Source organism: Chiloscyllium plagiosum, unplaced genomic scaffold (genome assembly GCF_037043375.1).
Source record: "Chiloscyllium plagiosum isolate Xiang-an unplaced genomic scaffold, Cpla_swu_hap1 HiC_scaffold_16, whole genome shotgun sequence".
Lineage (NCBI taxonomy): Eukaryota > Metazoa > Chordata > Chondrichthyes > Orectolobiformes > Hemiscylliidae > Chiloscyllium > Chiloscyllium plagiosum.
In genome coordinates this window covers 59312881-59339812 of record NW_028270154.1, presented here as the reverse complement: position 1 = coordinate 59339812, position 26932 = coordinate 59312881, and the positions used below count along the sequence as shown (strand labels likewise).

The following is a 26932-nucleotide window of genomic DNA, read 5'->3' as shown; positions in this document are numbered from 1 at the left end:
ATTTTGAAAGTCTCTTTCAAACAGTGGTGAAAATCTGTGACTCTGACTCAATGACTGCTACTTGTTCTGGTTTACTTAACAAATCTGTAGCTATTGTATAACCCTGCCATTGTTCATGGAAGAATTGTCAGTTCTGCCTCATATTCACCGTAATTTGATCAGGATCTGTAAGGGAAAAGCTTGAGTAATTTTATCTTGAAAAGTGTTTTCACTTTTTAAAAAATATTTTTCAGTGATAGCTCACAGCTCTGTAGCTCATAGACCCATAGAGATGTACAGCACAGAAACAGAGCCTTCAGTCCAACCCGTCCATGCCGACCAAATATCCCAACCCAATCTCGTCCCACCTGCCCGCACCTGGCCCATATCCCTCCAACCTTCCTATTCATATAACCATCCAAATGCCTCTTAAATGTTGCAATTGTACCAACCTCCACCACTTCCTCTGGCAGCTCATTCCATACACGTACCACTCTCTGTGTGAAAAAGTTGCCCCTTAGGTCTCTTTTATATCTTTCCCCTCTCACCCTAAACCTATGCCCTCTAGTTCTAGACCCCCTGACCCCAGGGAAAAGACTTTTTCTATTTACCCTATCCATGCTGAGCTTCTTTTAAATTTCAGCTGATGTCTGACACCATGTTTCAAATGTATAACACGCCTATGTGTTCAACATGAGGCTTTTATCAAAGTGAAGCTTAAGATATAAACCTACGAGGTGTGTGCATCATGATAGAGGCCGACTAGGAAAAGCATTTGTACATAATTGAATTTCAATCCAAACAGCCTTTATACATTAAAACAGCAAAATGAAAAGCAGCAGTAAGATTGACATCCATACACTAACTTATTCCCTGAGCTTGAATCTGGTTTTGCAGATTAACTATCCGTTATAGAATACATCTTTTCTTAATTTCCATCCTCAAGTACTTTGCACTTCTACTCATAGTCATTTACTTTCCTTCACTAGGTGTTCATTCTCTAAATTTTGATCCATTGAACTGATTCCTATCAATAGGGGTCACATTCTGAACACATGACCTCTTAGAGTTCATTTAAATACCCTGCAGAGTGAGGTATCTATATTAATCAAACCTTACATCTGCTGACATTGAAAACAAGGTCTGTAATGTGATAAATTGCTATGGGAGCAAATTCTTATTTCTGAATGATATTAAACCACAAGTTTCAAAACTAATTTTGTAGTAACAAGACTGAACTTTAATTTCTGGGTGTACCACTCAAAATTTTCTATAATGAAGGATCAGGATTTGAACAATTGCATTTTGTAAAACTTAGATTAAATGAAAACATCTGCAAATGGGGGAACAGTTCATCTGCTGGACTGTAAGTTGAATGAAACTGGTTTGGGATCCTTCTCCACCAAACAACAGATGCTTTTCTTTTGGATAGCACACCAACTCTACCACGTAGTAATCTTTTCCTATTCCCTAAATTTGTTAAGCTTAACAAAATTATTCCTTTAGGATTTCCCTAACTCACAAATCTGTGAACGGTTTTGGTTTCATAAAGCATTTCTCTTCATTTATCTTTCATTCTTTTACTCCTCTTTTGACTCTCCACCCTCCCTCCCAGCAGTAAATATTATAAACATTAGTTTCTGCACTTTGTTTTTCTACTTCAATGATCTGAGTCCTGGAATCTATTTCATTTCAATCTTCCATAATTTCCTGTTCGCAGATTTCCCAGACTCCCTCTGGAGTTATTAGGCTGATTTTTTTGTCTTACTTTAACCCTGTTTAGGACTGTGAGAGATCATGAGAGGGAATTCAATGGATTAAAGTATTCCTACTAACTTATTGCTGAAGGTCGTCACATTCCTGACTGAACTTGATGAATCTCGATTTAATCAGCTAGCACTCTTACCAGAAACAGGCAAATACCAAATTAAAATGCTTAAATTGGATCAAGCAATCCACAAAGCACCAACATTACTCAAGTCTCAATCAAGATTGCAAAGATGACTTCCTCAACATTAATGCAGTTTAAAGACGTTCCTTGTTATTTAAAAGAGAACCTTAGCTGCTGTCAGAGAATGCTGAAAGGTAACCTGTGTATTGTCATACAGTCAGTAATTCAATATATTTTTAAGCAACATGATCATTATATCATCATTGTTTCATAGCATGTGACCTGAGTGAAAAAATGTCTCATACTCTAATTTACCAGAGATCACTTGAAACACTAAAGGTTGTAGAAAGCAAGCTGTCTGTAATAACCAATTTGTTCAATGTTAACTCAGTTACTTAATTGTATGTGAATGTAATGTTTGTACATAATAATAGCCCTAATAAATGCCTTTTGGAAACTTCAAAATGCTAATATTTGTGCCTAATCTATTATGGTACAGGATCTAATGTAAGCATGGCCACATCAGGTAAAATAGGTGAAAGTGATCTCATTCCTGATGAAGGGCTCCTGCCCAAAACCTCGATTTTCCTGCTCCTCGGATGCTGCCTGACCTGCTGTGCATTTCCAGCACCACACTAATCTTGACATCAGGTAAAATACTTGTTGGATGCAAAATCCTATTTTGGCTGGCAACAATGGCCATCTTTAAGGAAGACTTGTGGTATCATAAATGGCAGGTAGTTGGAAAAGTAATTGAAGACCAACCAGCCAACAACTTTGGACATCAAAGAATTTGCACAATCAACAGCATCGGCTTCTGTGAATACAGACAGCTGTACAGATCTGTAGTTGGGGCATTAAGCACCAACAAGACATAATGCAAATTTCAAAGACTTCCTCAATTGTTTGCAAAGTTGCAGTCCCAATTTTAGCTGAGACACCACAGAGAGCAGGATATTGGATTTTCTGTCATAACAGATGATTCAAAAGTAGCAAACTCTGATAATAGCTGCAGGGTCTGATTCTTAAAGGATAACCACTTTTAATTTTACTGTCAAAAAGGCAAACATTTTTTGAAAAGAATTAAACTGCTTTTAAGGTACAATCCAATATTTCAAGCCTGAATTATAGTAGAAATCTTGTAATGTAATGGGTATCCAGTGACACTTTCACTGAACTACAACTGTTAAAACAACATATGCAAGTTTACTTTTACAGATGAATCAACATTGAACCTGAGAAAAAGAGTTAAATTTTGCTTGCTAGTAATTTTTTTTATCTTCAAGCCTTAAAGGTTCCATCTCATTAAACCAAAAAATTGTTCATGGAATGCTGTATTATTAATATCTTCAACACTATTTAGTCCCTCAGCCTTCCAGCCTTCCCTTTTGAAAGCTGCTACACTCCTAAGATAAGTATTTGACTTGTCAGCTTCCAAAGTTGGGTGATTGGCATCAGCAGTAGACTTGTCGTACACATAGGAGACCCAGCCAACAAATATAATTGGACATCCTGCCAGAGATGGGCAAAGCAAAAGACTCCATCAAACACCTTTCCAATCTGCCTTCCGCATCAACATATATTCTCAGGCTTTTGAAAATCTTAATGACACTCCATTGGCATTCAAAGTTCACAGATCTCTTCAAATAATCAATATTCTGCTTTTGTTACTCCTGTGGTAGATTTTGGTGAAAGATTATATTTATATTTTTACCATTTGCCCCATTTTAATTTGTAAATTGCTATCTTTACATTCAAAATTAAAACAATGTGTAATTCATTTCTTTCAAATTTCTCTTTATTCATTACTTATGTCCTTTTATTTAAAAAATCATATATCCATTAAATTACTGTATGAAAGAAATATGTACGTTAGTTAAGCCATTCTGAAATCTGGCAGCACACCATTGTACTCTATCAGCCAGAAGGAAGAAATCAAAACATTGGCTCCCTTTGCTGAGGTTAGCTTCCGTACAAATTTTTTTATGAGACAAACAAAGTAGTGTTGTGCATGAAGAGAGCCCATAGGATCTATTGTTACTTTTAATGGGAGAGGCTGTTCTGAATCCTAAATAAGGGCAAGTTAGTTCTAATTAAAATGTTGTTGTCCAAATAAATATATTTTAGTCCAACTCAATCGAGTTTGGATTTGATAAATATCTTGGATTTAATTCAGTCGATGCAGTTATACTAACCTTTTTAACATCACTCTTACAGATTTCTTACAGGGCCAAGTGTTCACGACACTTTAGTATATCAAATTGGTTATGTACAAATACAATTAAGGTTAATATTCCTTTATTTTATTTTTTCATTTCTGGGAAACAATTTGGTTTCAGCGTTGAGTTCCATATACATCAGTAGCACACATTAGTAACACAGAAGCTCTACGTCACTGCACTCAGGATGTTGTTCTCAAAGATATGAAAGGGTTCAGAAAAGATTTACAAGGATGTTGCCAGAGTTGGAAAATTTGAGCTCCACGGAGAGACTGTATAGGCTGCGGCTGTTTTCCCTGGAGCATCAGAGGCTGAGGGGTGACCTTATAGAGGTTTATAAAATCATGAGGGGCATGGATTGATAAATAGACAAGTTCTTTTCCCTGGGGTAGGGGAGTCCAGAACTAGAGGCCATGGGTTTAGGGTGCAAGGGGAAAAACGTAAAAGGGACCTAAAGGGAAATGTTTTCACACACAGGGTGGTGCGTGTATGGAATGAGCTACCAGAGGAAGTGGTGGAGCCTGATACAATTACAACATTTAAAAAGCATTTGGATGGGTATATGAATAGGAAGGGTTTAGAGGAAAATGGACCAAGTGTTGGCCAATGGAACTAAATTAGGTTAGGATATCTGTCGGCATGGGCAAGTTAAAACAAAGGGTTTCTTTCCGAGCTGTACATCTCTATGATTCTATATAATTAAATTAATTTAAATACTCAGAAGATCATTAAATTGCAATCCGCAATATTTCTAATTTCTGAAATACAGGCCTTTGAATTTTCCATATTGTTGATTTAATTCTTTTCATTCCATAACATGTTATAAATTAGATACCTATAATAAAATGGGAAATTTGTACTATATTAGACATAAACAATTTCATGACCTCAGACAGCAACATTTTGTAGAATACTTGTATCCCCATGGGTTTGTGGTTCCGGTTGTATCCCATCAAAATGTTTGAATGTTGATGGTTTGGTCACTGCAACTGTAAAAAGAGTTAACTCACAATATAGAAGCATAGCTGATGTTAAAATTCCAATCAAGAATAATACTTCTTTTAATTCATACACTGTAGGCAGTATTTAATGAAACCCGTAAGAGTATGGGAGGCGAAGAGGACTTCAACAGACAGGAGCCAAAACCATGCTTTCTCAATGGAATGTCGAGATGTACAGATGAAGTTAGTAATGTTTCAGTGGAGTCAAGCTGTCTGGTTTCAGGTTCCTGCTTTCAATGCACTTGCATTCCATGATTACTCTGAATCCTTCTGTTTTATGATATTTTAAAAATGATGTGCCAAACTGCAGTACTGGGAAGGACAGAAGAAATCTGCCAGCTTTGATGGAGGGTCTGGAGGGTCAAGGGTGAATTGGCATAAGGGAGGTGATACAGCAGGGACAACATGTAGAGGCCAGCATTGGGATACAGAAATGTCCCACAGGAAGGGCCTGGTAACTTGGATTTGGTCAGGATTAGACTGGGGAAGCATTTAGGAGATGCAAACTGAACAACTTAAAGGGCGGAGTTAATTGGTCATCAGTGTCAAAGTGAGGCAGTGTTTGTCATCTGAAAGCTACAGTTAAACAGGGGAGGTCAGTGAGGCATGTTTCAGGTCTAATCAGCACAGCAATAATGAAAGATCTCAAAGGACAAATCAAGAGATTGTAAGGACATGTCAGTTCCAGTAAAGGAAGAGTCTAGGATAAGAGGAGATTTGTCTATGGTGAAAGGGATAGTGCCAAAGAGAGAGATAGTACATCCACTGCGACCGTCACAGGATCAAAAGTGATGGAGGGAAGTTGTATGTTCAGTGAGCCAAGGATGATCAATACAAATTCCAGGTGACAGAAGGAGGGTGGTTAGTGATGGAATCCATGTGAAGGGTGCTTCTTGATTTTGTGCAGACAATTGTTTCAAATAGACATGAAGCTGACACAAGTCCAGACCTAAGTCAGTACAGGAGGAGAAAGTGAGGACTGCAGATGCTGGAGATCAGAGCTGAAAATGTGTTTGGACTCCTCCATCGCCAGACCACAACAACACGACGGTTGGAGGAAGAGCGCCTCATCTTCCGCCTAGGAACCCTCCAACCACAAGAGATGAACTCGGATTTCACCAGTTTCCTCATTTCCCCTCCCCCTACCTTGTCTCAGTCAAATCCATCGAATTCAGCACCGCCTTCCTAACCTGCAATCTTCTTCCCGACCTCTCCGCCCCCACCCCAGTCTGACCTATCACCCTCACCTTGACCTCTTTCCACCTATCACATTTCCGACGCCCCTCCCCAAAGTCCCTCCTCCCTACCTTTTATCTTAGCCTGCTGGACAAACTTTCCTCATTCCTGAAGAAGGGCTTATGCCCGAAACGTCGATTCTCCTGTTCCCTGGATGCTGCCTGACCTGCTGCGCTTTTCCAGCAACACATTTTCAGCTAAGTCAGTACATTAATATCAGACTTATATAATAACAACACTACCCAAATAGAGGGCAATAAATGCAAAACGGGGAATATTCCCATTTTGAGGGGAGTAAAACAAGGTGACGCTCTGTCACCTATGTTATTTAATATAGTTATGGACCCCCTGATAGGCACGTTAGAAGAAAGGCAGAATGGGTTTTTCTTAGGGGAGGATGGAGAAAGTTTGAATCTGCCCATTGGGAGATTTTGAAAATCTCATTGCTGAGCAGTAACATTAATGCTGTGAGCCTACTTGCGCCTCTGTCTTCTTCATACCGTAATTTTAGAGGATTCACTATAGATCTGATACACTCAATATTTTTGCACTCTCAGGAGCAGCAGAATAGAATGTGACAAAGGAGGGCTGCTATCAACTAGAGCAGAAGTTAACATCAGAAGGGAAGGCATCATAGAAGAGAGGCACTTCCATATACTGCATTGTCGGAATGAGGACCAACATTTTGCAAATGTTGGCAAGGTGATGCCAGGGATGGTGGAGGCTATCTTGGGAATTGGTCATATAGCTATGTGTGATCTTATGTAAAATGTACAGCTATGTGAATTTGTGGGAACCATATCACTGCAGAGCTCAGTTTTATCAGCAGCTGTTGTCTGTAAGGCACCACAGGCAGCATGTGTGGCATTTCACAGTCTACTCTACGCAGGTTCATAAAAAAAGTGGTCAATTCAAATGAATTCATCAATTACTCCACAGATTAGGATAGCCAAGTGACAATGAGATTACACTTCAGTGCCCATTCCTCATTTCTCTAGAATGCTAGGGGCTATCAATTCCCCTCATGCAGTCGTTAGAGCACCACAGAACAAACTAACATTTAAAAGACATTTGGATAAGTACATGAACAGAAAGATTTGGAGTGATGTGGACCAAGAGCAGGCAAGTGGAATTAGTTTAGTTTATGTTCAGCATGGACTGGTTGGACCAAAGGGTCTGTTTCTGTGCTGTATGACTATGACTCATTTACCGTGAACACATACTGTCAGGTAAAGAATGATACTTGTCTGTACTGATTTCCTGGGCAGGTCTTATGACAACTTGCTCAACTTGTAGCTCTCAAAAGTTTTTGAGGCCCTAATACAGGTTGATGGATCTGAGGTAACAAGAGCAATGCCCTATGATGCTGAATAATGACAGTGAGATACCTCCACAGTGTAATGCAAGGGTGGTGCATTGCAGCACATGCCTTTACATAAACCATCACTGATCAAACCATTGGCCTGCTGAAAAGCACTTTCACTGCCTTGAGTTTCAGAGGGATTATGCATTATGCATCACAGGGAATACCACAAATTGTCACAATCCTCTGTGTAGTGCACAATATTTCCAACCATTGGGTTAGGATGAGAGGAAGGAACAGCATTCCTGCTCAGATGAGGATGAATTGGATGAGTTTGAGGAGGAAACCATGAATGTTCGTGAGTTTTTACAGAATGTAAGGATCATGCAGAGATGTGCAAGGGATACCAGGCACAATCTAATATATAATTTACATTATTCACCCAAGAATATGGCACCCTAGATGACCAATGGTGCCATTTCCGGAACTCTGCTGTTTGTTCAGAATGTTTCTCAAAATCTGCTAGCCTCCATCTCAGAACTACCTCTGAGGCTGTATCCTCTGTCACCTTGTGCAAGAGCAATGGTAGAAAACCTTTGAAATACTCTTTAATTAATGATTTTTGGTCCTGAATAACTCTGCTTGGAATTGGAAATACATCAATCAGCAAACCATGATAGAGAATTCAGATCCTGCACCAGCCTTACAAGGTCTTGAGTGCCCTTAATCCATTCAATCATCTCTATTGAATGATTTTTGGACAATGTCGTTTGTTACACATATAAAGAAGGGTCTGCTGAGTGTGCATGTTCAGGCATATCCTACAGAGTAAGATACAAAACTGGACACAAATATGAACATTTGTGTAAGACCAAATGCAAACTCAGAACATGCTTCCTTCACAATAAAGGAGCCACCACCATACCTAGTGCAGCCTGAAAGCATACCAAACGGAATTAACTGCCAGAGGAAGTAGTGGATGCAGATACATTTACAACATTTAAATGATATTGGGCTAAATACATGTCAATAGGAAAGATTTGGAGGGATACAGGCCAAATGCAGGCAAGTGGGAACATGGCCAGCGAAGTTCTGTTTCCATACTGTATGACTCTATATGAGTATATAAGAGGAAGCCCCACCACGTGGTAGGGTCACACCCTGTGAGATAGTGGTGAATTTTTGTTTTGAACATGTACAGTTCATGGGGTGTTTACAGCCAGCCTTTATAGCCAATTTATAGACCTCATGCTTTATCACTATGATAACAGGTTCCACCAATGAATAATCCGACATGTCTATCCCGTCTGCCACTGGGCCTTTTAATTAGAATTTGTGTGTATCAGCTCCTTACATGCAACCAGAAGTGGTATCCACTTCCACCCTTAGGATCTGAGTTGCTTTTAATAAATTCCACCCAGCATCTCGAATGAACCACACAGATTTTGTGCTGAGATTACATTGCTTCATTCAGTGCTGTGACTGTCACAGTGATAGGGCTAAATCTGTTCCTGTGGAAACAGGTGCACCTGTTGTTGCTGCTTTCTGTGCGCTATATCGGCAAACAGCTGCACAGAGCAGCAGCCCCAGTGTTTCACCACAATGAATGTCTTCACAGCTTAATTGTCATAATTCCTTTTGGTCCATATCTTTGCAACTATCCAGTTAATAAGTAAGTGCTACGTTGCACTATAGTGTATAACGTTCCATTTATAGTTATTGTTGTTGAGCTAATAATTAGAAGAAAAATATCCTTAATCTTCTATGTCTTCTCAACTTCTGAGAAAACATACATTGTTGATTTATATGGTGCTGCCCTCTCATATTGCTAATATTCCAAGGGCTTGGCATTTCAACTATTTTTCAACGCGTTGATTAAATTATATGCCTTTAAATGTCACTCATCATGCATACAATTTTGGAAGTGGTGATGGAAAAAGTAACAGCTAATCATGATGCAACTGCAAATAATAATCTTTTCATGCTGTTAATACGAGATTGAAGAAGGAGCTTTGATATTTCAATCCTTATTGCTTCTGTATTTAAAATCAAAACTCAGACACAAAAAAAGATCATAGTAAGCAACAGGTGGTTTGCCTTGCTGACCTGAAACTTTTGATGCTTTTTAAGGAATGGAAAATTTATTTAGGAGGAACACTTGGACTTGTAAAGATAGCAGTGAACCACGGAAAGTGTCATTGTCATTGAACGTTCAATGATTTGCACAAATGTTACAGTTGCTTACTGGCAACATGTAAACATATCACACTGCACATAACTAGTGACAGTACAGTCTCCAAATGGGAAAATATCCTGTGCACTCAATGTACCAATGGAGTAGCTACTATACCCACAAAATACAAAACATTTGATGAGTATAAGGAAGAAATAGTGAAGCCCTGGGTCAATAATCAGTAATTGTGATTTTTGATGATTTGCCAGAAAGCAGAGTCTGAGTATGCTAGAGTAGGACTTTATTGACAAGTCACTTACTAAATTGTAAACAAGACTAGAAAGGTGATCTTGGTGATATGGGTGACTCTGGGGTGGCATGGTGGGTTCAGTGGTTAGCACTGTTGCCTTGCAGCACCAGGGATCTGGGCTTGATTCCACCCTCAAGTGACTGCCTATGTGGAATTTGCACATTCACCCCGTGTCTGTGTGGGTTTCCTCTGGGTGCTCTGGTTTCCTCCCACAGTCCAAGGATTTGCAGATTAAGTGGATTGGCCATGCTAAAATGCCCACAGTGTCCAGGGATGTGATGGTTAGGTGGATTAGCCATGGGAAAGGTAGGGATTTGGGTCTGGGTCGGATGCTTTTAGAGAGTTGGTGCAGACATGATGGGCCAAATGGCTTGCTTCCACACTGTAGGGAATTTATGAACCACTAACTTCAATGAATCTTAATTCCTACGTGTCTCTAAAAGCTGCCTGAAATGATTTCAGGGTTGATTAAAATCAATAAATATGAAGATGAATTTGAAGCCTTTAGAATTTGGTGTCTCTAATGGTTTGATTTGGTCATTCTGAAATACATCTAGACAAAAGAAATGTGCAAACTTATATGAAGCAGAGAAAACACTGATATTAAGTAGGAACCCCACTTATGTTAAAGAAGATCAAATGAGTTTCTGAGTTTGGAAAATGTTTAATCCTAAAATGCTGTTGGAGAGCTAACTTTTGACTGCAGCATATTCCATCATGCCAAAGGCTGCAGGAATGCTAAAAATGACAGAGATGTGTCTCAACATGATAGGGAAACAGTATATGAGGAGGCTGCGCTTCAGCTGGTAAGCAGTTACTGACATGTTGCAGCACAAATTGGATGAAAGCGCTACGGCATATACAACACTACCAGTGACTTCCAACTTCTATGTCACAGCCTTATTCCAGACTAAAACCGATTACTGTCTGCTTGCTGTTCCACATGATGATCAATCAGGTGGCAGTATTTAGGGACACAGCTGCCCACCACTTTCTCGACAGAAGCAGTAACTTCTTCTAAGGATGCAACAACATTGCCATTGAGCTGTTTCTATTCAGCCAGTTAACAAATTGCTTCCCTTTGATTAGAATTGGAAGAAGGTTACAAAGAAATGCAATGCCAAAGAATATAAAGGAAAGGTGCAGGTGGATTTAAATGTAACATTCAAGTATTGTTCGATATTAGTTTTAAATAACTAATATTCAGCCCTGCTTTCTGATTTGGGTTGTAAAAACATAACTTGTTAATCCTATTGAAGAAATTTTATATTCATGCTCAGTAACAATTTCTTCTTCAAATTACCTGCAGGCTGTGCAGACAAAGCACTTTGGATGAAATGTCCTCCCCAGAGCTGAGATCACCTCTCCACCAATGAAGTCTCCACAACTGTCACAACGAGTGCCATACAGCCGTTGATAATCCAATGTGCAGATGTATTCTCCATTTTTGTAGAAGAAGTTTGCTTGGGCCAAGTCGGAACCACAAACTGTAAAACAGTAATAATTACATTAACTGATACACTCAATGCAGCACCTTAAATCTCAGCATAGTTGTTTACTTGGATACTTCAAATAAGTTATTGATCAAACCATGCTGTTATATAAGCTGATTTGTTCCTGTAGTTGGCACAATCTGATCCAACTTAACTCAAACTAATCTCCATCTATAAAAAAAGGACATAATGAGTATCAGAATTTTAAATACTAGAAACTTAAGGACTAATGTAACTTTTGTCTCTTCAATAAAGATAGTTCAAAGAAAAACAAAACAATTCACTATATTCAACAGAATTTTTGGTTGTCTACTATCATGTCACAAAATTGTGAGCGTGAACAAGTATAATTATGACATTACAATATAAAAATGACAAAATCTGAAAGAACTCTGGACGCTATAAATCAGAAACAAAACCAGAGGTTGTTAACAAAGCTCAACAGGTCTGGCAGCACCTATGAAGAGAAAATCAAAGTTAATGTTTCGGGCCCGGTGAAATGTTCTGAGGAAAGGTCACCAATCCTGAAATGTTAACTTAGATTTCTCTTCACAGATGCTGCTAGACCAATATGAAAAAAGACACACCCTCTACCTTTTACCAACCTACTCCACATTTGGAACCCCCTTAACCTTGCGGTTAATGAAACCTCCCAGCAATTGGATCTACCTAATTGTTGAACACATCCAATTTTTATCACCAACCCAGTGTTATGGGCCAGGCCTACCTGCCTCAAAACATATCAAGAAGATAGCCTAGACTCAAACTTTATTTAAATGCCAGTATAAAATGCTGAGTTCCAGATGTGATTTAATTGGTCAAACTACTATGCTTCAAGCTAAACACACATTATTCTTACTCCACAGTTAAAATACAAACAGAAAATGAATTGTCAAAACTTTAATTCTATTGAAGTATTTCACAAAATAATACATTATTTAACTACCACTCATCAAATGTTCCAATATAGCAGCATCCTATAAATACACCCTTGGCAAAGGAAAATTCAGCAAAACTGATTTCCCCTACTTGCTATCTCCTCCAGTCCAGGAGAAGGAACACCAACAGAATGAATCTATTAGAAGACAGAATTTAAGCTTTTGCAGTAGCAACGAGAGAGCTGTATCTAGCAGCTTTGACTCCAAAAATCCCAATGTCAATAACTGAAAGTATAACTAAAATTTTGGGTCTATGTAAGCCTGAGTCCACCCGCTCATGCTTTTTTACCTAATGCAAAAATAACCCAAAGCACACCTCAGCACCCGGTATACAATGCCCGTCTTCAGGAAAACCAGATAGACAAATCTCTCCTAAAACCACATATCATTACATCAGTCTACAGGATTCATTGGACCTACTAATAACCTTATGATCACTCACTGCCCTATGACTGCATAAGAACCAAAACAATCAAATGCAAAACTAACAAGTGGATGTTCCAAAACATTCCAAGATGCTTCACATTTGCAAATCAACAATAATAAACAAAAACATAAACATAAATTGCTAGAGAAACTGGGTAGATCTGACAGCACCCATTGAGAGAAAGCAGAGTCAATGTTTTGGGCTAGGAAGAAGATTCCAGAGGTTATTTTTAAACTAGGGAATTGAAGGCTTGGCCACCAATGTTTCAGAAATTAGAATTAGAATTCTGGCATAAGAAGCCAGTATTGGAGGAACACAGAAATCTCATAAGTTTGTGGAACTAGCAGAGGTTACAGAGATAGGGAACAGTGAGGCCATAGAGGGGCCTGGACACAAAGAAGAGGATATACACATCAATGTGTTGCTGGAGCAAGAAACATTGTATTAAGTGATGGGGCAAGTGATTTTCTGCACGCAAAGTCACAGGTAGCAGAGTTTTAGATGACCTCAAGTTTATGCAGGTTAAAATATGGAAACCAACCATTGCAGTAGTTCAAGTTCTTGAAAGGAAATAAAGGCGTGAGTGAGGGTTTCAGCAGTAGATGAGCTAAGATAGGGAAAACTTTGGGTGATTTTGCAGAGGTGAAAATAGATGGTCTTAGTGATGGCAACAGTGATGTCCAATTCATTGCAAAACAGTTCAATAACCAAAAGATACTGAAGGCAGTTCACAAGAAAATGCATTCCTGGTATCAAAGCCCATATTCTGTAACAACCTTTCATCATTTATATTCTTTGGTAGCTATTATTTTAAAAGTTTAAATATAATGGTTGGGTTGTCATCAAAGCAAAGTTTCAGAGATCTAGGAATTAAATCCCAACAAATATTCCTAAGGAGGACAGGGCACACTAGAAATAACAACTCCATGAAAATATTACCACACTTATTACTAACTCTGCTTCTGATTTGAAAGCAAACTGTACTGATCACAGTACTGCATTTATAATGCAATCAATGACTGCAATCTATTTGGTCTGTGGCAGCAAGATAAAAAAGAAAATAGATGTTCAAAATTATTAGGCAGACGCCAACAACAGTTCTTTCCCTGAGTTGTTTTGGATTGTTTTTACAGGAAGGCAACCAAAGTGTCTTGAATACCTATACCTTTGACTAGATTATGAATTCAAAACACTTATGTTGTCATACACTGATAGTGCCACAACTGAAAATGACAAACTTACAGGTATCTATAAAAATGCATTCCATACCAGAATATATTTACCAGCAGGTGTGATGTAGGCTGCTGATATATACACACTAATATCATGCATTGCTGAGTTTGAATTTTGAACAAGTGGCATATGTGTTTTCTATATATCCAAATGTGTTTAATGACTAACTTGCAAATATTACTGTGGTCACAGTGATGTCTTTTAAAAATCAATCTGACAGAGATAGGTTTGGAGAGTAATAGACTTTTGTTTACAGTGAAAGGGTTTATGAACAGATAAACAATGTAGCACACAAAGTTTTCAGATAGAGGATTCTGAAATTTTTTGAGAGGCTTAGAGCAAAGATTTTTGCTTGGAAACAGACTTTTAAAATTTTAATCTGCGGAGTTCTGCAGGGTTTGTATCTAAAGCTGGACGTATAAAGCAGGTGCTCTTGAAACAGGAAAACCTCAGTTTAAAATGATTAAGATTAGGTTACTTCAATGTAAGGAGGTCAATTTAAAAGTTCCAGACCAGAAGTGTTTGGTTTAAATCCTGGAGGGGTTATTTGAAGATGAGAAAGTTTAAGTTCAATTATATGACAAAACAGGAAGGGGCTATCAGTATCGCATGACCAGAAGTGAAGTTATGGCTAAGTCAAATCTATGTGGGACAGAGAAAGGCATTTGAGTATTGTATGGGAGATTAATGGAATTAACAGGATTGTATTTTTATTGTGTGTTTTGAAATCTTTCAACATGTATGATATGTAAATGGTTTGGTTTATACTACTCTATCTTCATTTCTTTTGTGTATTAAACTTCTGTTTTATTATTAAAGCAAAATCTGTAGTACGTTTCCATCTGTGAATACCTTAAGAAAAAACAAATTATGATCTATCAAGTCAGAATTCTGGATTCTGATTGATCCAGTGATAACATTGGCTGGATTATAACAGGAGGGAAGAAAAGATTCACTCACTGTTAAATTCTTGGTGGTGGTGGTGGGCGGGGAGGTATCCAATCCCTCTAGTTTAAAGTGTCAGTTCAGAAATTGAAGAACAGGAGAGTGTACAGCTACATAATAAAAAGTTGTTAGCTCTTTACTTTTCAACAACAATTTGGTTAAAAATGAATTCCCTGAAATAGTAAATGAGTTTTTATATTTGTGAACAGCAAAAATACCATTTTCTTCAAAGGCAACAAGCAATGAACTATTCTCAAACATGATTCAGGTGCCCAGTGGCTGAAGAGACAATGTCTTTAGATGGTGGAACTGCATTAGAAGTGTTTCTAGGGTATTTAGGGTACTCCATTACTTATTAACCTTAATTGTCCAAGGATATCGCCACCACATCCAAGCTTCTTCCTCATTGCTTTGGAGACATCAGACTAGCCTCATAGCTCAGCAATAGCTCCCTCTAGATTTTCCTCAAGGCCAGAGAGATACTCTTCCCTAACAATGGCAACATGAATTCTTCTCACCTGACCAAGATGACTATATAGAGTTTATAGAGAAATTTTGCATGCGACATATTGAAAGCATTGGGTCCAGTGGAGGTAAATAGTTAAAAATACCCTTCCAACTTCTAGCTAAGCATCTTTGTGGCATGGGATTGTCTTTCAGCTGGGCATCAGACTATGTGTTTGTGTGAATGTAAGGCTCGGCTACGTAAGTGAATATGTGATCAGCCTCAGGGCTCATCACACTTGGAGCCACAGCAGGTGACATTTCATGTGAGTAGACAATTGGATGCAACCTACTGTATCTTGATGGGCCTGCATGTGTGACGGACATATGTGCAGACAAGAGAGTCACGTGGAATTTGTCAAGTCACTCGATCTTAACTTTCTCCTGCAGGACAAACAAAGCCATAATTCAATGGAAATAGTGAAGATGGCAGAAAAATGTCCTATATCAAAGTTGTCACCCCTGTTGGGGGAGAAGATTAGATTAGATTACATTACAGTGTGGAAACAGGCCCTTCGGCCCAACAAGTCCACACCGACCCGCCGAAGCGAAACCCACCCATACCCCTACATTTACCCCTTACCTAACACTATGGGCAATTTAGCATGGCCATTTCACCTGACCCTGCACATCTTTGGACTGTGGGAGGAAACCGGAACACTCGGGGGAAACCCACACAGACACGGGGAGAACGTGCAAACTCCACACAGTCAGTCGCCTGAGGCAGGAATTGAACCCGGGTCTCAGGCGCTGTGAGGCAGCAGTGCTACTGTGCCACTGTGCCACCGTGCCGCCCATAAGCTCTCAGGATTGAGGCAGAGTAGGGTGATTGAGCTGTCACTGACTGGAAGGCTGGATTGGCAACTTAATAAGACCATTGACATATACTTTCAGAGAACTGATGGTCAAAAGTCAACTGATAGAGCAGTATTTGGCCAACTTGGATTTATCCTGATTCCTATGGACTGGAAATATCTGGGCAAATGCCCATATTTTTGGTTAGATGCCAGAGCTGTAGATATATTGGAATAGCTTGTTAATTCTGGAGATTATCTTCAGTATAACAGTCAAGAAGCTACCATTAACCATAGTCTTTGCTGTATTCTGTGCCTTTAGCTATTTCTTGATACATGTGAAGTGAATCAAACTGGCTGAAGACTGGAATTTATGATGTTGGGGTCCTCAGGAAAAGGCTGAGATGGATCACCCACTCAGCACTTCTGGTTGAAGATGGCTACAAATGCTTCGCTTTGCATTTTGCCCTGTTGTGCTGGGCTCCCACATTGTCAAGGATGGAGATGGCTGTGGAGCCTATCCTCCTGTTTAGTTATTTCTTTGTTCAATACCCTTCACAGTTGGATGTTGCAGGACTGCAGAGCTTTGAGGTGATCTGTTTATTGTGTGATTGGATAGCAATGAGTATTACATACAGTTTCTACTGTTTAGCTCATTTGTAGTTCTAAATTGCAGATTTACCAGATTATTATCTCATTTGCAGGATTGCGTTATTCTGCCACTGGCACGTTCTCCTTCAACCCTTGTTAAACCATTTCTCTTGGCTGTTTTTCACTGTCCTACCCCCTCTTATGTGTCTGCTATGCTTGTTAAACCAGGGTTAATTCACCTGGCTTGATGGTCACAGTAGATTGGAGGATATGCTGAGCCATGACATTATAGATTGTAGTTGAGCGTAGATCTGCTGCTGTTCATAACCCACGGTGAATCATGGAAACCAGTTTTGAGCTGCTTGATCTGTTCTTAAATTATCTCATTTAGCATTGTGAGAGTGCCATACAACCTGATGGATGGTATCTTCAGTGTGAAGTCAGAACTTCATGTGTAGTACTTACTGCTAACAACACAACCATGGATGAATGTATGTGTTACAGGTAGATTGGTGAGAACAATTTTGTTTAGCTTTTTACTGATTGCTGCAGGCCCAATCTTACAAATATATCCTTCAAGACTTTGCCAACATGGCCAAGAGTGCAGATCATGATCTAAAGACAATGTGTAGCCACATGGCAAACTGTCAGGGTTCAATGCTAGAAAAAGAACGTACACATGGTTATCTGTAACCGCAAGTGGGAGTTGGAGCTGTTAAATAAACCGATATGAGCTTTTCAAGTAAACTGAGTTCATACTTTTTCAGCTGTATTACTTACTGAAAACACAGAAAATAGACCAGTGATCAGCGGGAAGTTTTCCTGGAAATATTGGATCAAATGCCATGAGATATAATAGCATTCTCTATTTAAGAATTTCTAGGGCCACTTTCTCTTGGCTGTTTTTCACTGTCCTGCCCCCTTTTATGTGTCTGCTATGCTTGTGGTAGGTCAGGTCCTGAAGAAGGGCTTATGCCCGAAACGTCGATTCTCCTGTTCCTTGGATGCTGCCTGACCTGCTGCGCTTTTCCAGCAACACATTTTCAGTGCAGGGCATATCCAAGGATGATGTTGGATAAGTTTGGTAGAATAGATTAAAGGTATGATTTAGTGAGTATGACTATGTTAGGGCAATTCATAGAGTCATAGAGATGTACAGCATAGAAACAGACCCTTCGGTCCAATCTGTCCATGCCGACCAGATATCCCAACCCAATCTAGTCCCACCTGCCAGCCCCCGGCCCATATCCCTCCAAACCCTTCCTATTCATATACCCATACAAATGCCTTTTAAATGTTGCAATTGTACCAGCCTCCAACAATTCCTCTGGCAGCTCATTCCATACTCGTACCATCCTCTGAGTGAAAATGTTGCCCCGTAGGTCTCTTTTATATCTTTCCCCTCTCACCCTAAACCTATGCCCTCTAGTTCTGGACTCCCCAATCCCAAGGAAAAGACGTTGCCTATTTACCCTATCCATGCCCCTCTTAATTTTGTCGGCCTCTATAAGGTCACCCCTCAGCCTCCAACGCTTCAGGGAAAGCAGCCCAGCCTGTTCAGCCTCTCCTTATAACTCAATTCGTCCAACCCTAGTAACATCCTTGTAAATCTTTTCTGAACCCTTTCATGTTTCACAACATCTTTCTGATAGGAAGGAGACCAGAATTGCACGCAATATTCCAACAGTGGCCTAGCCAATGTCATGAACAGCTGCAACATGTCCTCCCAACTCCTGTCGAGAGAAGGTGAGGGCTACAGATGCTGGAGCTCAGAGCTGAAAATGTGTTGCTGGAATCGCGCAGCAGGTCAGGCAGCATCCAAGGAACAGGACAATCGACGTTTCGGGCATAAGCCTGAAGAAAGGCTTATGCCCGAAACGTTGATTCTCCTGTTCCTTGGATGCTGCCTGACCTGCTGCGCTTTTCCAGCAACACATTTTCAGCTCCCAATTCCTGTACTCAATACTCCGACCAATAAAAGAAAGCATACCAAACACCTTCTTCACTATCCTATCTACCTGTGACTCCACTTTCAAGGAGCTATGAACTTGCACTCCAAGGTCTCTTTGTTCAGCAATACTCCCTAGGACCTTACCATTAAGTGTATACGTCCTGCTAAGATTTGTTTTCCCAAAATGCAGCACCTCGCATTTATCTGAATTAAACTCCATTTACCACTTCTCAGCCCATTGGTCCATCTGGTCAAGATCCTGTTGTAATCTGAGATAACCCTCTTCGCTGTCCACTACACATCCAATTTTGGTGTCATCTGCAAACTTACTAACTGTACCTCTTATGCTCACATCCACATCATTTATGTAAATGACAAAAAGTAGAGGATTCAGCACCGGCCCTTGTGGCACTCCACTGGTCACAGGCCTCCAGTGTGAAAAACAACCCTCCACTACCACCCACTATCTTCTACCTTTGAGCTAATTCTGTATCCAAATGGCTAGCTCTCCCTGTATTCCATGAGATCTAACCTTGCTAATCAGTCTCCCATGGGGAACCTTGTCGAATGCCTTACTGAAGTCCATATAGCTCACATCTACTGCTCTGCCCTCATCAATCCTCTTTGTTTCTTCTTCAAAAATGTTTGCCTGGTCTGTAGACAGCTCTCCTAATTTTGGCACAAGCCAAATGTTGATGAGTTAGACTTAGCAGGATCATTTTAGTCATTTATGTTGCTGAGGTCAGTATGAAGATAACGTTGATAATGAAGGAATGCCTACTTATGCGATCAGAAAGCAGCAGATCCTGTAAAAGGAATCAATGTGTTTTGGTGTATTAGCAAGAATTTGTCAGTGCTGGTTGTCACATGTTTGTTCTAAAGTGGCTGTATGCAAGAGGTATACTTACCTCCTAATCTGTCAATTTCTCAGGGGTGTTATGCATGTCTTTGCCAGGTGACTAATATTGTTTGTTTCTATCCCTACAAGAAAAGCGAGTGCACAGCACAAAAGGTACAGACAGGTGGCAGGCTTCCAGTTCTTGTGATCACTCTATGTCATTGAAGCTTCAGATTGGCAGAGCAACCATTCATTCGTAATGAGATACAAGTGCATTTACCCCTTACTAAACCAGGAAGTGGTATGTCCGTAGGACATTACACGTTTGTCTGCCACAGAACCTTTCCTCAAAGGGCTGAGAAAATACCAGTTGGGGTAACCAAGATGCAAAAAGTATTTTATTCCAAAATATTGATAACCCCTGCTCATTTCACACAACATTGTATTCTTTCCTTATATTGTATTCTTTCCTTATAAAAGATTGCCACTCTCCTTATGTGAAATTTACCATGTTTTTAAAAGACAGGTAAATTCAATGTTAACAATCTGCTGAGTGATTGATAGTGAACAAATTGAGCATTACATGATTTTGATGAGAGGAGAAACTCAGAGGGAAAATACTTAGTATCTGTGAAGCCAGTGGAACCACATTCACTGCCTCGGGGCATTTCGAAAATAATCAAGGAACACTTTTGCCTAAACTAGCATGGTAGTGTTCATCCCCATACATGGTAACTGATGCTTAGTTAACAAAATTGCTTCATGTTGTTGAAATAATTTGAAGCAATCTATAGAATGTTTTGAAAAATAGCCTCCTGTCAGATAAGAACAAACCAAGATTTTATCCATGTAGACAGGCTGAATTGTCTAAATTCATTAAATGTCGGCAGATTGGCTAGTTTGGAGCACGTACCTGTAATGAAATTCAACTGATTTTTCTTCCACTAATGAAGAAATATTCCTTTTTTTAAAAAACTCTTGCGCACATTTTACATCCAAGGCACTTAAAACTCTGTGGACTCTGTTCAAGTGGCTTGCTGATAGTACCAATTGATATTAAAAAAAAACCACCGCTTTCTTATCTCTTAAAACAATTTACTTTCATTTAAAAAAAGACTTACAGTACTACTCTTGATGTTGGAGTGCATCTTACATAAATACAAATCTGGTAAATAGCCAGCATCTTTCAAAAAATATTCTTTTTAAAAAGGTAAAGAAATAATGTCATTTCCTGTTGGCTTTCTTAACTTGAGAACCTGCCCATTGCAAAAGTACAAAAGATTGCAGAGAGGTATATACAATAAGCAGTTAAATGTTACAGCCCTGTTCAGGCGGCTGTTGTTGTATAGTTGTAGTATCCCTACCCTGGGCCAGGAATCCTAAACGCAAATCCCAGTTGCTCCCAGATTAGAAAATATCTACAGCTATGCTCAGATCCTAGACTATGTGCCAGCTATATCATAGGAACGAAGGCAACCTGATAAAAAAGAACACACTTAAAATGGCATTAAAACACAATAAAGGAAGTACTTACTCACAGAGGCTGATGTAAATGATGTTAGAATTGGCAAAACATGAAAATTAGTGTTCTGCTCCCAAATAAACCACTTTTATGTGACATACATATAGTGTGGAACAGAACTTCAATGGGACTGTACAACTAGTCATAAAGATTAGACATCCCTAATACCTTCCAGTTGTCCTTTGTAAATATTCCTTTTCAGCTCTGTTCATGATACAAACAGCACAACCGTCCAAATGACAGAAAATCGAAGATTCAATGTTAAGCTTTGATGAGATTGTCTAGATATAGCTCGTAGGCAGTAGCATGGAAGAGGAATTTTAACTAATAGAAATGAGGACCAGAAATGATTTGGACAATTTAGAGAAGCAAAGAGAATTTGGGACACATACTAAGAATGAGCCCGAATTATCTAGAATATAGTTAACCAATGTTTCAGGTGTGATTCAAAATATAATGACACAATGAATTATTCCAAACAGTAGAGTAGAATATCTGAAACTAAACAAGAAACAGAAGATTGAGAAGAAAATGGAGATATGAATTAGAAAAAGAGATACTGTGTTGATCAAAAGACATTTCAGTCAAGTGATGGAAGTGTTGGTGGTAGATTCTTTTAATTGAGCAGTGTTCGTCTTTGTATGCAGATCTGCAGTGTGTGGAATAAACTGACTAAAGTTGTATTTACACTCTCTGTGTAATAAAGATTGGAACAAAGAATTGGAGAGTTTCACCAGTTTCAGATTTGTGGATTTTAATACACTAAAATCTGTAAAAAGAATACTCATTCCTTGTAAAATCATTTTATTTGCATCGGTGTAGTTACCAGTGAAATACAATTGTTATTAAGTAGGCCATAAATGAAAAAAGTCACAGACGAAACTTGATTTGAAAAATGTATTGTATTCAGAAAACCAGTTCATATGTGATTCACACTATTAAGACACTATTGTGTTCCTTTAATGGAAAATAACCTTTCCACTAAAGAAATTAAAGCAGTGTTATTGCATGAGGGGTGGAAACTTAGAAGACAAAAGATGAATTTTACTAAAACCACACATGAAATTTGCCCATCCACCCTCAAAATGTTGAAAACGCTAGTTATAAAAATAGGGATGAAGAATGCAATAAACCCATTGAAGAGGTGAGTGACAGATATGAGATTTGTAAGCAGTACCAAAAGATATTATCACGGTCTATCATAAGTCTGCCTTTAGTGAGAGCCTTAAAAAGGCAGTTGCGATAGATTTAAAGGCATATGATAAAGAAAAAACACTTTAATTTTACATTTTGAAGATTTGTCAACTAGATGGACTCAGTCAATATTGTAAAGGTTCGAAATAAATTGTGGATAATGTAATGGAAAAGTGAATATGAACTAGACCTGGACCACCAGCAAAGTTCCCACTGATTATTGGGCGAAATTTCCTAATAATGAATTTAAACATATGTGCAAATACGAATGTAACAGTTATGAATAAAACAGCAGAAAATCAGGGAGACATGACTTATTTTTTAAAAAGTTAATAAAAAGTGGAGAAGTGCGGGAATGGTTAATGGGAAATAATAATTGCACAGCATGAGAACCAGACTGTTCAGGTACATTCTTCAAGCTGCTCGCCATAGACTAAAATTTGCAGATTCTAAAAGAGATACGGAAAGTAATGAACAACCAGATACATCTCATAAACATGTGTTATATAGCAATGAAGATCAGACTGTCATAATTGACACTTTTTCCAGTAAAGGACAGATAAGGTCTGATTATTGAAATGAGGCCATTGTTCCCAAAGTACAACTCTTAAAAGTGAGCATTAAAGTCATGTACTTCCAATACTATTTTCCAAGTCATGTATTTACCAGATGCTAGTCAATGGAGAAATGTGACTATTATAAGTAGAACAGGGAAGGCCTCTGGAAAAATATGAAAAATGGTTGAATGTTCAGTATAAGTGAGTTCAAAGCTAGAAATTGGATACTTAAAGTACAAAAATAGAAGGCAAAAAAAAAACACAATGTAAGCTCAGGCAGTGGTTGCAGGAACAAACTCGTCACAAGAAAGAGATCACCATCCATTGAAAGGAATCCTGTAATAACAGGGGGAATCATACAGCAAAAGTCCAGACAGAATTACAAGGTTGAGGGTGTAGCTCAACAAGGTCAATAAATATACTAAGAGACTAGGAATGCTACCAGTGGAAGAATTAGATGACAATTTATTAAAAGAAGCCAAAGCTGGATAACAAAGCTGAAAAGAGTGTGGGGTGTAATAAGAGATGTCACATTTAGATCAATTGACCTATCATATTGCTGGATGGGATGGAAAAGGTTTCTCCTGGTGGGAATTATAAGGCTAAAGCCAAGCTAATGACCTAAGGTTTTGAAGAAAAATGCAGGGATAAAAGGGCAAATTCACCTACAGCAGGAAAAGCAATTTTGAAGCTTTTTTGGGGCTTGTTAGCAACAAATATTTGGGAGTATAGATGAATTGACATGAAAGCTGCATTTCTGCAGGGAGATCAGCTCAAAAGGGAAATGTTTTTCACCCTCCAAAAGAGGTGTAAATGCAGTGGGGACAATATAGATTACTTGATTAGATTACATTACAGTGTGGAAACAGGCCCTTCAGCCCAATAAGTCCACACCAACCCGCGGAAGCGCAACCCACCCATACCCCTTACCTAACACTACGGACAATTTAGCATGGCCAATTCACCTGGCCTGCACATCTTTGGACTGTGGGAGGAAACCGGAGCACCCGGAGGAAACCCACGCAGACACGGGGAGAACATGCAAACTCCACACAGTCACCTGAGGCGGGAATTGAACCCGGGTCTCTGGCGCTGTGAGGCACTAGAAGGCCCACTAGATGTTAAGTAAATGCATTTATGGCCTACATTGTTGCAGAAGGGCATAAGATCCTGATGTTTGTGAATGTGAGAAGAGTTAATTAGATTTGAAGACAGAAGTACATGCAGATAATAGTCTTTAAAATACCACAATAGGATTAAAGCCTGGTTTCTCTCAGATTACTCTGTTTAATTGTGTTCAGTATTAATGTGCAATAAACAGAATTTCAAATGACCTAAACATGAACATAGTTTGTGACTTTGCTTCTCCTTGGCCAGTTTGTCTTGACCCAAACTCACTAAACATGTGCATAGAACCAAATCACCAAAGATACCAATCTAGAGTTTGGTACTTCTCAGTAAGAGTCAAAAAAGGTGGTCCTGGAAAAATGATCAGGTCAGGAACCATCTGAGGAGCAGGAGGGTGGATGTTTCGGGCATAAGCTCTTCATCAGGAATGTGGAGGGGAAGGGGATGTGAGGTAAATAGAAGGGTAGGGGTTGGGCTGAGGGGAAGGTAGGTGGGAAGGCAATAGGTGGATGCAGATGGGTGTTAATTGTGATAGGTCGGTGGGGAGGGTGGAGCGGATCGGTGGAAGGAAGATGGACAGATAGGACAGGTTAAGAGTTGGAAGGTTGGATCTGGGATGAGGTGGGGGAGAAGGGGAGATTTGGAAACTAATGAAGCCAATGTCAATGTTGATGCTGTATGGTTAAAGCGTCCCAAGATGGAAGATGAGGTCCGTTTTATTAAATTGGTTTGCCTCCAGTAGATCCTGTGGGATCCATTGTCGAGAAACGTTTCTTTCTAATTAATTTGCAAGATGTGGGAGTCGCTGACTGGCCAGCATTTATTGCCCATCCTTAGTTGGCTTTGTGAAGTTGATGGTGAGCTGCCTCCTTGAACCGCTGCAGTCCACTTACTGTGGGTTGATCCACAATGCCATCAGGGATGGAATTCCAGAATTTTGACCCAGCAACAGTGAAGAAACGGTAATATATTTTCAAGTTAGGATGGTGAATGGCTTGGAGGGAAACTTGAAGATAGTGGTGTTCCCATGTATCTTCTGCCCTTGTACTTATAAATAGAAGTGCTGTAGATGAGGAAATTGTCTGGAGAAGAGAAGAACTAAAGCAAAATCACTTTTCCAAAAACCGATCAGTACCGTTTGAAGATCAGTTAAGACAGCCAGAAGAACCACAGAGCTGAGTAACTGCTTTGAAGGGAATAGATCTCAGCACAAATTCCTGCAGAGAAATGATCAAAGATTGCTGATGGTGAATGAAAGCATTTTATAGCTGGTAAAAAGTGAAAAGAAAAAGCAGTGAAAGCAGTAAAAGCCCTCTAGCTGCCAAGGGGAGAAATCCAATTTGAGGAACTGTGGAAAGAGGCCAATGAGTATAGCATTGTATGAGCCTTGGTAGCAGTTGAGTACAGACACCGAGTGAATACGAGGTATTTGAGAGAAAATGGCACTTACACTGGCAGTGTGGAGAAGGTTGTCAACCTCCCTCTTACAGTCTGAGACTGCTTTAACCTTTAACCTTGGACCAAGCTGGCATGGTCTGGTGTTGTGGCTTCCAAACCTAGTTCTGGAGAAAAAGGATACCCGTGTATGCACCACCCTATCCAGCAGAACTTCCAGGACTCTGTTGACAAACTGAGGAGCCGATATCTGCCACCCACCCCTGTCTGCTATGTCCATGGCTGAAGTCAGAAACTGTGCAGAGCAGCTCTGAACTAACAGTTCCTGTCCAGATGCACAACGGGCTTCTAAAAATAGCTCAGGTGCAAGGGTTTCTGGTGAATTCCAGGATATCTGCGCAATGGCAATTTGTTCCTGGAATGGTGCATGGAAAGATGATGTGAGAGACACCACAGGATAGGTAGTTAATGAGGTGAGTTTGGTCAGATAAGATGAAAAACTCAATTGGCCTCAAAAAATCATGTTACTATCCTTTGTTTCTTATTCCTTTGCCAAAACTTGAAAAGTGTTCAATTTCAGCACTATGAGAACAATTTTTGCAAAAACATAGATTCAACAACAATTTTAATTGCCAAAAAAAGACAAGACAATAAAAGGAGATCAAAATCCGAAAAAAAAGTACCCAATTTGAGAAAATAAATAATACCTTCAAGTATTTTCCACCAATCAGCCAATGCAACAAACTTGACTGGTAACTATCTTTCCACCAGAGAAATTCAAGTAATCAGATCCGTTGACAGATCAACAAATTGGCAAAGATGGAAAGCATAATTCATAAGATTGCGAACAGCTTTAGCACTGAACACTAAACCAAATGCAGAACAGATTACCCCACTGCTCTACAATGTGGTGAGAACCTCTGATAATGTGTTATATAAACAACACATTGATGAGAAACGAATTATGTTTGTTAATCATTATGTTTGACAACTTCATAACAATGTTTAATTATTATTAAACTTAATTATCAAATAAGACGCTGGTGAGATTATGCTTCAATGGAAGGTACCAACTCCTAGCAGACTGTAAATAGCTTCATTAATAACCTGTATGTACTTTTTGAACCAGGCAACAATGAAAACCTATATTCACTCATTTGTGATAGAATCATAGTTGGTCTCTTAGATAAAGAATACACCAGGAACAGTTATCAAGCAAACTTACAAGTTTGACAAACTACCTTCCAGATAGGTTGTTAGCCATCATTCATATAATATCAGCACTGATTAGACCCTGTGTGCAATCATGT

At 39.2% G+C, this 26932-nt stretch overlaps 1 protein-coding gene across 4 annotated transcripts in view; it reads right to left on the bottom strand.

Annotated features, from left to right (window-relative positions):
- Positions 1 to 26932, bottom strand: part of ablim3 (actin binding LIM protein family, member 3) — a 351872-nt gene that overhangs the window by 180914 nt on the left and 144026 nt on the right. For all 4 annotated transcript variants that reach the window (XM_043703814.2, XM_087995438.1, XM_087995439.1 and 1 more), the window contains exon 3: positions 11416 to 11599. In XM_043703814.2, the coding sequence (XP_043559749.1) occupies positions 11416 to 11599 (184 nt within the window). The remainder of the gene's footprint in view (positions 1 to 11415; positions 11600 to 26932) is intronic.